This window comes from Lactuca serriola, chromosome 8, assembly GCF_051521515.1.
Source record: "Lactuca serriola cultivar US96UC23 chromosome 8, Lser_US96UC23_V15, whole genome shotgun sequence".
Lineage (NCBI taxonomy): Eukaryota > Viridiplantae > Streptophyta > Magnoliopsida > Asterales > Asteraceae > Lactuca > Lactuca serriola.
This window is the reverse complement of record NC_136415.1, coordinates 181,257,136-181,269,901: the sequence shown is the minus strand read 5'-3', so window position 1 is coordinate 181,269,901 and position 12,766 is coordinate 181,257,136. Positions and strand designations below refer to the sequence as shown.

Sequence of the window (12,766 nt, the reverse complement as noted above, 5' to 3'; positions counted from 1 at the left end):
ATAAAAACCCAATGATTCATCTTTGAAAATCACTGTGCAACCGAAACAAAACAAAAAAGTTACTTGAAATCCACTATAAAGCAATGGGGAGTCGAATTGCCAAACATGTTCGTCGCATGTGCACCACACCAAGGATTGTATGTCTAATTGTGTTTTTGGAATTGCCGATTGAGTATTGGCATATGCTGTTTGCTAAATTGAAATTGGTTCAAACAAAATTGGGCCTACTGAAAGTCTATATACGCATAAAAGAAATTCAAATCTGGACTTGGGCTACTTCAAATATCTACGTAATATGTGGGTATAATATAAACCGGGACGAGGCGGGTTGGTGAATAAGAAAACCGGCCTCGGCCCCATCCCCAATTTTTGCCATACGGGGATCCCAAGCCCATACCCGATATCCGCTTTAGCAGGGAATACCCATCCTCGATCGAGGCGGGGTGACCGGGTTCCCCAACGGGTCGGATTAAATTGCCATGCCTACCGATGATGTCACTCTTACATCTTCCACATCTACTAATGGAAAATCAAGAAATAAATTTAATACGGTAAAAATAGTAGGCGAGATTTGCTTCCAGGGATAATTCTAGTATTTCCGCTAGCTCTGATACCATGATGAATATTGTGGAAAACCCGTAAATTAGGGTTTCATATATTGACTTCTATATATAGATACAAATTACATAAGGGTCCTTAGAAGATATAAAATATGACTATTTAACTATTTAACAATGTTCTGAAAAGCTCGCGATGGCTTTGCAATGATGCACCATGCTCCAAGGCTTGTACTTAACATCAAATGTTAACAAAATGCCGCCTGAAGTCATATATGTATATAAAAATGAATGATAACACTATTGGGTTAATCGTTTATCGGGTCACACGTACGGGTCATTGGATCACAGTTCAATATAGTTTTATTTATGGGTCAATGGGTCATGATCCTGTAGCTCACGGGTATTGGTAACTAATGGAGGATATCCACAAATAATAAACATGGAAAATAAGAAAGGTTTACTTGTTCAAAAGCAAGACCGATTTCATGAGGGGTTTTATCCCATATCTAGCTTTACTTTAGGAGTAAGTTGTAAGTTGTGAAACATGATTATGATCTATTAATTAGATTAGATAGCATAGTTAGAGTAGTATATATAGCAGTAGCTTTTCTTGCATTAGTTGTAACTTTGTTTATTGAATATAAAGAACAAGTTTTGTTCACATACATTCGTGAGTAGTGTGTGTTGTGTGTGTGTTTTTAAAGGGCCTGTACCAACAAGCACAAAATACATATAAAAATATTAGTTATATACAAAATTGTCACCTTAAGTTACGTCTTACTAACGACGTGGCTCGCCATGGCTCGTAAAAACTTGAAGTTTGACATTGCCGCCAAAGTCACGCCTAATGTTATTTAGAACCTTGCTAATTAACAAGAACTAGCAATGGCATCTGAGGGTAAACTATGCTTTATACCTGGGTTCACGATGGTTTAAAGAGTTTGCCATGAATCAAAAATATTCATGATAGTTAGCAATGGCAAACTATGGTTCGACTGGTACATACAGTTTTAGTTTAACACGATGAACCATTTTGAGTCATAAATATTATGAAACTCGAACCAATCATCAATAGAAATACTAAAAAGTTTATTATTTAGTAAAACTATGCTATTTATACAATGAAAAGGAAGCCAGTTATCAACAACTAACAGACCAAAACTGCCTAATCAACTTTGGGGACTTGTGCGCCACTTGGATACTGATATGGCATAGGTGGAAAAACACATTTTGCATATATATTACTATAATCAATCTTCACGTTGTGAACATTCTATTGTGATTGAAGATGATTCTTTCTGTGTACTTCTATACCCATTTAAAGATGCAATATCTCTGTTGCTTCGAAGTGAACTTTCCTGTCTGAGCCTTTTCTTGGAACGGGTATTAACCAAATCTTCTTTTTCATCAATAAATGAAATGAACGTTTGTAGGCGTCCTGGTGTTGTTCCAGGTGACTCAATAGGATCTTGCTTGTGTTTAGTGTATTTGTATATGACGAGCAATAAGTATGCTAAAAGTGCAAGAAAACAAGCTAATCCAATTATTATGAATAGGCCTTTGAACCTCTTTAGCTTGAGCCTGTCTACTGAAAACTCTGTTCCTTGTGAATTGCAAGCACTTTCCCTTAGCCACTTCTTGTGGATGTTTTCTAACTCTCCGGTTTCTGATAGTTTGAGAATCGCATTTGACATATCCATTGCAAGAGGAGAGTCTCGCTGAAAGGCCTACAAGACATCATGAACCCGAAATAGTCAACTACTGTCGGTTTGACTATGGAAGTTAAACACATAAAAAGTAATGAGTTCAAGTCAAATTACATAATACAGAGGTTATTTGTTATATAGTATAATGTTTTAGCAAAATAATTTCAGTGGAAAATCAAAAACTTCCTATCAAATATAAAGTTCAGAAATCTCTCAATACCTTCCTCAAAAAATCTGATTTGGGCAGATTCCTCCCCTAACTAACGAAGAGATCTTGGCTTAATTGTCACATATGAAATTGAACATAGTTTTTCAAAGAAATAGCCAACTTGTTGATCTAATTTGATTATAGAAATCAAAAATAGAATAAAGAAAAATCCTAGAAATAACAATGTACTTTCAATAAATTGTTTACTATAGTATCGTGCTTTTGTTTTATTTTTCCTATTAGAGCATTGTATATGAAAATTTTACCCAATTATAAGCCATCTCATTCAATGAAAAAGTGATTTTCATTGTTATAATTAGATTGATTTTTCAAATTATAATGTCCTAAAAAAAATACAATGAAAGTAGAATGCTATAAAAGGATAGAGTTTTCATAGTACCATGCCTTAATAAAAAAAAATGGAAGTACAATGTTGTAATAGAAAGAAATGAAAGTAGGAGGTTGTAATAGAAACATTTATGATTTGAATCTAATATTGGTCAAAATAGACGCTATTGGGTATGAAGTTCAATGTTTTCGCAAACCTTTTGTGGAAAATAAGGAAGTTTGTATGAAATTTGAAGTTTAAAAATGATCCGGTTTGACTATATAAGTCAAACATAACACGAAAATGAGTACTTCACTTACAAATCCCCATCCAGTTCTGGTGAAATCTTGACCAACAATTCTGAATTGGCAACGGGTCGAAAGGAAAAGTTCAATGTATGGACGCTCATCAACAATTGCAACAACACCACCATTGTCAGGACCATCGTTTAGGGCTTTTTCATAGTCTTCCGGCAAGTTAAGAGGAACAAGTCTACTTTCCGAAATGCCAATTTCTTCAATCAAATAGTTTCGGACAAACGAACTTTGTTGGTACCCAATACGATCTTTGCTTAATTTTAAACTGTCGATCCCTTCTATAGGCGAAGATAATTTTTGAATGGTCAAGATTGAGGTGAGACTTGCGGTATAACTCGAGCTTATTATCAGAACCACGAACAACCATATTATTAATACGAAACGACCTAGACCACTCATCAAGTTTTGTTCTGCATCAACAATGGTTAAGTTTAAGTAAAATTTCAACATAAGGAATATGTGTGTGTGTGTGTATATAATATAGCATGTAGAGTATAACTTACTGTGGGAGAAAAATAGGGTAGAAAAGCTAAACCTGCATGGAACCAAACACAAACCTTTAGTGACAAGATAAAAAAAAATAATCATCATAGTGGATGCTAACTCTCTTGAATAAAGATTCAAAACTTAATTGCATTAGTTGTGAGCTACTTCTTTTGTGTTGTGTGGTAGATCAGTGGGTATGCCTCTTGATGTTTCCAGATTTGGTAGTTTTTATATTTTTGCATTATAAATAGTTTGTTTCCCTTAATTTATTTTCTGTCATAACAGTTGAATAGATGCAGATTCAATCTTCTTCTATTTTTAACTCCCCTAGCTGTTTTCACATCCTTTCACACACACACACACACACACACACACACACACACGTACCATAAGGTTGTCACAACCTGTTGTCTAGGAGTACCACGAAATTCATCGTTTTGGCGATGTTCTAGAATCCAAACAACTGCTCCCACAACTAGAAAAAAGATCCCAATTACACACCACAACTCAGCAGTAAATGGCCTGAAAAAATCCCAAGTCCCAGAGCTTAGCCTCCTGACTGGTGCCACCACAACTAGGCCAGACTCGATAAATGGTTGTGTAAAATCTGCCAAAAGTGTCCGGTTAGTGATGATCGCAATGTCTCCCACTGCAGCGTCATAGACCTGCAGTAATTCCCAAAAAGACTCTAAAAATTTAACTTTGTTTCAACAGAAAAGATTGAAATAGTTAGAAAGGAATACTCACACCAGCGTTTACTAAGCTCACTAGATCAGTGTAATCCGGGTTGTTATGACCATCTCCATACGTATAGATCTTATATGGGAAAGAATATGGAAGCACGTTTACTGCAGAAATAAACACATCCACACTGTATCCTACATACATATCAGTCCCTTTAACTTCCTCCACTAGGTCCTGAAAGCTGACACGAGTTGGAACCCCGATTTTCAACTCTTTTCCATTCTTTGGGAGAACCCATCCACGAGGTTTTTTAATGGTTTCACCCGGCCAAATTACACCAGACAATAGCTCAGATGAACTAGATAGGTTTGAAAGGTTTGAGTTGAGTGTTTCTGGAGAAGTTGACAAACGTGAGGAGTTTGACCAATACCCAACTGTTTTAAAGCCCGTATCCATCACATTAAGAACTTCAAATGTCGGAAAAACGAGGTTTTTATCAGAAGTGAACTCGATCGGTCCTGTTGTTCCGTTCATTTTGACTTGTAAGATGTTCTCAAGCAAGACTTTCCCTCCATTAAAAACACTAAAAGAATCAAGATTCAATAATCTGCCTTGTGAGTCCTTCATTTCGGGACCTTTTGAGAAGGAAATGTTTCCACCTTGATGAAAGAAATCATCAAGAGCACGAGCAAGCAGCCAAATAGTGTCATATGCATACAGAGTATAAGTACTCAAGCCCATTTTGGTCAAGTTTTCCCACTCCATTATGAACTTGCTTTTAATTTCTGAATCTTTTATGTATGATTGCAGTGTAATAACTCCTTGCATAGAAGCAATTGATCGTGTAGGGAGTGAGGAGCTTATGTCTATGATGGTAGAAAGCCAATCCGTTGTGATCCAAACGTACCCACTTTCCATCATACTAAGATCTTGAGCAACATCAAGTATGTTTAATCCGCATTTGGTGCTAGTATGGACAACAATAACTCTTGATTCCATGGAAGAAACTTGAAGTAAAACATCTTGTATATCTCCACGTGTTGCATCGGGATTGATAGCTGCCTTGTGGGAGATCTTAGACCTCTTAGAAGCTAATTGATCTGCCAATGAACTTATTCCATTCCTCCCATGATCATCGTCTATGTAAATCGCTACCACTTGTCTCCATTCATAGTACTCAATTATGTCTGCTATGGCAGCCATTTGGAAAAGATCACTGTGAGTTGATCGGACAAAGAAAGGAAATTGAAGCGAGGATAATGTAGGGTCTGTGGCTGTGAAAGAAACTAGGGGGATTTGGAGCTCTTTCACTACATAGGAGATTGTATGAGTTAGGGACGATGATTCTGGACCTATTAATGCCACACTTTCACTCTCCATGAAATGCAAAGCTGTTGCAACAAAGGGACTTAGAGGTCATAAGATCATAATCTTATAAGGAACAACAAAAAATGTGAAACCTATTGAAATAATAAGCTAAATTTTGGATTATTTATGTTTATTAGTGTTATTTATGTTTATTAGTGTTAATACAATGGCAAAGTGCTTTCCTACTCATTAGCTTTGGTGGTTTGGGTTTGTACTTGGTAGCAGAGGCTACCTTATATGCATTTGTTGCCTCAAAGACCCAATCTTGGGTGTTACAAGACCATATCTTATAGGATAGTGGCATATGCATTATGGATTCTGATTATGCTTGTGCATTGGCTTCTCTTCGTAACAAGCTTCCAAGCATTGACTTTAGCAGTTTCACTAATAACGACACTGCCCCTCTAAATCCCAACAAACACTGACGAGTGCCCTTTTTAGTAAAATTGTCCCAAATATGAAAGTGCATTTCGACATGTCAGTTCGGCAGAAAGTTTGCTAGTGTTTATGAGCACCATATGCTCAAGATTTTCTTCTAGTTATCCCTATAGATGGGCTTGGCCAACATATCATCTCCTGTGGAGTATTGTACTATCCTTAAATATCGGCCATGATCCCAACATTTCCTGCTGACGAGATATGTTTGGTTTGCCATAAGGCATGTTTGAAATCTTTTGGAGAGCATGCGATTCATTGTAAAGAACTCCCGGTGTTCAAATACTGACAGATATGGTTAGGGATGTTTTGTTTGACATATTTAAGTGTGTCAGGGTTTCCGCCAAGAAAGAGGCACCTATGAATTTCTTGACTGACATGAAATAAGGGATTCCAATCCTTAGATCGGTTGATGTATTGGTTTTTGGATAGGTTAGAGGGAAACACACTTGTGTTGACTTTACAGGGGTATCCCCCTCTCGTCGGCTTGAGGCATGGGGGTTTCAAGGTAGGGCAAACAACTTTCAAAGTTGTTACATGCAAAGTCACAAAACATGATAAATCGTGCATGTAAAATCAACATGTGTTTATACCATTCGCCTTTGATACGTTTGGTTTCCTATCGCCAAATGTGGTGGAGCTTCTTAATAGAGTACAACGGATCATGCATAGCAATGTTATATACCCTAGATCTATAGATATAGTCTTCAAAAGAATTTGTATTTATCATTAAAAAAGGTTTAGTAGCTTGTTGCTCGTTTTCCTTCTCACTCATTGTATTGTGATCACTAGATATTTATAATGTAATATACCCATATATCTTATTTATCTTAACAGTAAGATAAAAGGGTGTGATGGTTAAGGCTTAAGAGTCATATCGATTTAGTTTCTATATATACATATGTGAACAAATGTAAAATATTGTTCTTGGTGTTGATAATAAAAGTCTTTGTATTAGAATACAAGAACGACCTTCACTTCTCCTTCTTCATGTGTGTACATAAACATTTTGTTGTTTTTCTGATTTGTATCCAACAAAAACACTGTAGGGTTATGTTAAATATTTTTTTATTTACAGAGTTTGTTTAGTTTATCTTGGTATCTGTTAGCACAATAGTAATAGTGTGTTGGGCTTAATTTGTAATGGGCTTCTTAGCCCACTTAGATTGTGTTTAGTTACGTAAAAACAGTTTACATTTTTCGTTTTTCTTTTTCCCTTTTCAGTTATTGTGTTCCGTTTTCACTTTTCATTGGAAAATTTAGAAAACACATTTAGTTAAAACTTATTTATTTTTCATTTTCAGTTTTAGAAAACTAGAAAATGTGTTTAGATATGTATTTTTCTATCGGTTTTCATTTTTAGAAAACGGTAGTAGTGGTGATGGCGACAAAAAATTGTGGCAGTAGTGGTGATGGCGACGACGGTGGTGTTGGTGCTGGTGATGGGTAATGGTGGTGGTTATGGTGATGGTATGTCGGTGATTGTGGTAGTGGTGTTGGATGTGTGTGTGTGCATGTGTGTGTTTGTATGGGTGTGGGTGGGTGTGGGTGTGTGTGTGTGTGTTTGGGGGGTGTATGTTTGTAGGGGTATGGATGTGGTTGAGGGTGGGGGTGGTGTGAGTATGTATGTGTCTATGTTTGTAGCGATGTGTGTGTGTGTGTGTTTGTAAGGGTGTGTGTTTGTGGGTTGGGGTAGGGTAGGCTTGGGACTGGGTGGGTGTTGGTAGGTAGGGGTGTGGTGGGTTAGAGGTGTTAAGGTGGGGGTAGATAGAGGTGGATGGGGTAGGAGTGGGTATGTGTTTATATTTTAGAAGAATTTTGGAATTAGAAAAAATGTGGAAAATAATGATTATCGGTTTTCCAAAAATTTCCAACTTCTTTTGAATTTTAGAGAACGGAAAATTTTCATTTTCATTTTCCGTGAAAAATTTAGAAAAATAAACAAACTAAACACGTTTTCAAAATTCTCATTTTTCTTGAATTTTTTTCTAGAAAACAGCCAATTTTTCTACAACTAAACGCAACCTTAGCTTTCCAGTCCAATTAGCATAATAGTAATAGTGTGTTGAAATATTGTTTTATTTATAGTTGAAATATTGTTTTATTTATAGTTGTCTTTCTTTTCTTTTCTTTGTTGATACATTTTTATAGGTGTCTTTCTTTTCTTTTCTTTATAGATACATTTTTCTCAATAATAACAATATTGTGTTGAAATATTGTTTATTTATAGTTGTCTTTCTTTTCTTTTCTTTGTAGATACATTTTTCTCAATAACGAAACCCTAGCCACATTGGGTTCTTTTTTTCATTAGTTTACACAGTATCAGAGTTCTATTTGACCCTTCTCACGACAAAAATACATTGGGAGTTTTTGGAGCATCTTTGGAGTTTTGGAGCACCTTTGGAATTTTGGAACAACTTTGGAGTTTTGGTGCTCCTTTTTTTCACCACAAGAAACCATGGCTTTAGCGGCGACACAATTACCGGCAACACAAGCTTTTAGTGGCGACAAATGGTAGAGTCGCCGCTAAAAACCTGTGTTGCCGATAATTGTGTTGACGCTAAAGGCTTTTCATCCGAATCCACATTATCCCCTTCTTATACACCTCAGCCGTTCAATCGAGTATCTAACAAACAGTTGGGGCCTTTTATCTGGACAAAACCAATACCAGCGACATTTTTTCGCCACTAAAAGTCGAAAACGTCGCCGCTAATAGTGATATAAAAAAAAAGACGTGGTACCCTTCCCTCCAGATAGTCATCGTTGTTAACGTTTGTCGTCGGTAAGGCCTTCATTGTCGCCGCTAAAAGCATGCGCAGATAAAAAGAAAAAAAACCGATGCATTCTGCTCTTTTGCTTCCTGTGTTCGATCAAAACGCCTTTTGTTCCTTCTTGCCCCATTTTTTGCGATGATTCCAACAAGAAATCTCCCCACATTGTGATATTAGGGATGAAAGGTGTTTAGGGCTTCAATTAAACGGGTTAACTCACGAAAACAACAAATTTCTAGTTCCATCTCGGATATAAAGGTAACTTGAAGTTCTTATATCTCTTTTTCTTTCTCTTTTAACATCGCTTTATAGCTCCATTTGATGATTAATTGCAAATTATTTTTCAATTTTAGTGATTTTAGTCGTTTTGTCTTTGGGTTTACTGTACCGGCCGTGTGAGAGTATTTTCCGTTGAAGACCAATTTCTCCGGCGACATTTTCGTTGATTTCCGCCACTATAGGTTCTATTTACTTCAATTTATTGTGAAATTTGAGTTTAATTGCAAGCTATGTGTAGTTGTATCAATTATGTGAAAATTTCCATATTTATGTATATTTGATATTTGTATGAATCTATGTAAATTTGATGTATATATGTCATTGTATGTATGTTTGATGTATATGTGGTATATGAGTATTTGGTAGAAGTATGATGTTATTATCTATATATATGAAATTATATGTATTTGTTATAAGTAGGATGTTATTATGTGTGTATGTGAATGTATGTATGTTTGTTGTATGTGTTATATGAATGTGAAATTTGTGTATTTCGTATAAGTAGGATGTTATTATCTATATATGTGAAAGTATGTGTATTTGGTCTAAGTAGGATGTTATTATGTGTGTATGTGAATGTATTTGTATTTGGTGCATATGTGGTATATGTATGTGAAAGTATGTGAATTTCATGCTCTTATCTATTATGTGAAAGTATGTGGTTTTGGTATAAGTAGGATGCTATAATTGAAAAAAATAAAAATAAATTATTGTTATAATTGGAAAAAAAAAACACAAAAAATGTTATAAAATTGTTTAAAAACTTATATACGAATACTAGAAAATTTCTAGTTTGTTCCCAAACTAACTACAAATTAACCAATAAGTTCTATAGTTAACTTATAATCTTCAACTTAACTCATAATGTTATATTTCTATAGTTTCATATTTATATTTTCATGTCTTTTTTAGTTTTTAAATTTCTTATTTGCAACGTATTTATACAATGCTATATATATATATATATATATATATATATATATATATATATATATATATATATATATATATATATATATATCGACGGTAAAAAAGAGCAACACCACAACATAATATAATTGTTTAAAGTAAAATACTTGTTAGAATTGTAAACTTTTTGTTGTTTTATGTAATTACCGGCGACACTTTTACCGACAACCAAATTGTTGATTAAAAAAAATTAGAAAATGAAAATTGTTATTACCGATGACACTATTACCGGCGACTTTACTCTTTAGCGGCAACATAAGCATTAGCGGCGACTCCACATTTTACCGGGGACACAATCATTAACGGCGACAAATTGATTAATAGTGACGGAGCAGTTGCAGCGACTTAATACCGGCGACGTGTCGCCTCGTGACCCTTTAGCGGTGACTTTTGTCGCCGCTAATTGCCTTTTTCCTTGTAGTGTTTGGAGAACCTTCGGAGTTTTTTGGAGCACTTTTTTGAAGTTTTGGAGCATGTTTGAAGTTTTGGAGCTCATTCAAGGGGGAGTCTACCTAGAGCCTAGGCGGATCGCATGACCCGCCTAACTTTAAATTTGTACAATGAATTATATGTATAAAAAAAATTAGGACATACTTTAAATTTGAACAACCTACCTTAATATGTTTGGCTAAAAGATGAATGAAAAAAGATGTATGAGTATAGACGGTAGAAGGCATATCATTTATAAGGGCTCCCACATCGACTCCAAAAAAAAGTTATGATGTTTCAATTATAAATAGATGTTTATTCTTTCACACTTCTACACCATAAGCTTGTTGAGGCCTAGTTCAAAAATGTCACGACTCAAGAGATCACAACCGATATCTGGAAGTGAGATTCTGACGTTGTCTTCATTTGCTTCATACTGGAAACTGGATATTTGATTGTGGGACTTACCTTTGGAGTAAAGGTGGAGTTCTGTAGATTTGTTGACTCAAAATTACATTTCAACGAACAAAGTTCCCATTGTTTAGAATAGATGGGATAAAATTATCAAAGTGCCTTTATGTTTGACTAATTTATATTAAATGCATCAGATAACCTCTCCAATTTTCAGTTACAAATTCTTTATTCTGTTTTCTTCTTTCCTAGCATACGTTTACAAAATGTGAATTAGATAAATTTATTTTACCCATATTGTTCAAGAGTTTCTTCTAAATTTCTTCTTTAGTTAATGATTTACTTTCTTTGTTACAACACTATGCCTAGAAAGATATCATGATATATTTATCACTAGACAAATATTCCTGTTTGGATACTTTTTATACTACACAGAAAAAGTAATGAAAAGAAGACACCATAATATATTTATCATAGTGAGCAAATGTTTAGAAGACATACCTTCCATAATACTCACCAAGCCACTAGAATTTGAGTCATGAATGGTTAGTTCTAGCTTCGTTCCATTAAGAACCGTTGGATCAGAATTCACATCTTCTACTGCCGCCTCCAACGCAATTTTCGCAGCTTTGCCTATGATCGAATCGAAGGTCAAAATCGACCCAATTTTTACAACTTCTGGTCTTGAAGGAAAACTAGCATTCCTCAGCTTCTTGGATCCAGGAATCTGAAAGAATAAAAACCTGGGTTTTTCCTAATGATAAAAAAAATAATTCATTTTCTATGTAGCCAAAAAAGGTTTCAAGTATGTACATGAGCTTGGACGCAGTGCCTCTTCTCCTCAATGAAACATCCATTGAAGAAAACCACCACCACCACCAACAATAACAAACCCCAAACTTGATTCACAGCCATATCTCTTCAAAACTCTATTTCCACACACCTTGTCATTGAAAACAACACCCTGATAAACACAGTTTACCGATTTCCAAATTGATCAAAACCTTAATAATAATAAAAAGTAACTAATGTAGTAGTAGCAGTATTAGTGCTCAACTGAGAGACAACAAAAGTTGTTTTTTGAAATGTGGATTCAATAAAACCCGTCAAATATCTACTGACCAGCATTAAAAGATGATAGAACATCAGAGTATTTAATACCCATCTACTAAATTATGCTCAACTCACATATGAAAAGGGGGATTTTAAAGAACAAAAGAGCAAATTGATTATGAACTAGAAAAATCAACCATGAAAGCTCCTAAATGTCAAAAACCTCAGAGCTTTCTACAGACAAACATCCATGAGAGAGAGAGAGAGAGAGAGAGAGAGAGAGAGAGAGAGAGAGAGAGTTACAGAGAAATGTAAGCAGGCATCAAAGAAGAGCAGACAAAGTAGTGATAGAAGTCTCTTGCACAAGGGAAGAAGCAGTTAGTAGAAATATGGGTAGTATGTCTGATATGCTCTATATTCTAGGTGAAACCATACATCTTCTAAGAACTCAACATACTACTAATGGGGAGATCTGTCAAACTTTGCCCAAAAATCTTTAATATTGAAATATGTTTGATATCACTGTGACATTTTAGTTTTTGACAGATATTATGAATTAAAATACTGATTGAAGATAAAATATAGCCCAAGGTTAATTATTTTGTTTATTTTAAATTGTATAAGATTCATTTTAGATAAGTAAAAAGAATCATACCTTATGTATTTTGCTTACATCATTAAGATCGAAGATAATGCTAATCGGGAATACTTTATATTAATTATTGTTTATACTTATATAAAACCAAAAAACGGAAAAAGGTG

At 35.0% G+C, this 12,766-nt stretch overlaps 1 protein-coding gene across 3 annotated transcripts; it reads right to left on the bottom strand.

Annotated features, from left to right (window-relative positions):
• Positions 1 to 1,607: 1,607 nt before the first annotated feature.
• Positions 1,608 to 12,522, bottom strand: LOC145068712 (glutamate receptor 3.6-like). Of its 3 annotated transcripts, none has more exons than XM_079015716.1 (8): positions 12,308 to 12,522; positions 11,765 to 11,915; positions 11,453 to 11,678; positions 4,353 to 5,476; positions 3,993 to 4,270; positions 3,623 to 3,654; positions 3,123 to 3,529; positions 1,608 to 2,287 (listed from the first exon to the last, which is right to left on the bottom strand). In XM_079015716.1, exons 2-8 carry the CDS (start codon positions 11,864 to 11,866, stop codon positions 1,811 to 1,813), a joined length of 2,646 nt encoding a protein of 881 aa, XP_078871842.1. In that variant the 5' UTR covers positions 11,867 to 11,915; positions 12,308 to 12,522; the 3' UTR covers positions 1,608 to 1,810. The 3 variants fall into 3 exon arrangements, with proteins under 3 accessions (XP_078871842.1, XP_078871841.1, XP_078871840.1); XM_079015715.1 differs by having other exon boundaries at positions 4,353 to 5,680; positions 11,765 to 11,894; XM_079015714.1 differs by having other exon boundaries at positions 4,353 to 5,680; positions 12,308 to 12,521.
• Positions 12,523 to 12,766: the final 244 nt, after the last annotated feature.

Bases quoted from the DNA above. Each gene is read 5' to 3' on its own strand.
- LOC145068712 (XM_079015715.1), bottom strand. From the start codon at position 11,866: ATGGCTGTGAATCAAGTTTGGGGTTTGTTATTGTTGGTGGTGGTGGTG. The intron at 3,530-3,622 runs GTAAGTTATACT...TTGTTGATGCAG, and splicing joins TACCCTATTTTTCTCCCACA to AACAAAACTTGATGAGTGGT. The intron at 2,288-3,122 runs GTAAGTGAAGTA...GATGTCTTGTAG, and splicing joins CCAGAACTGGATGGGGATTT to GCCTTTCAGCGAGACTCTCC.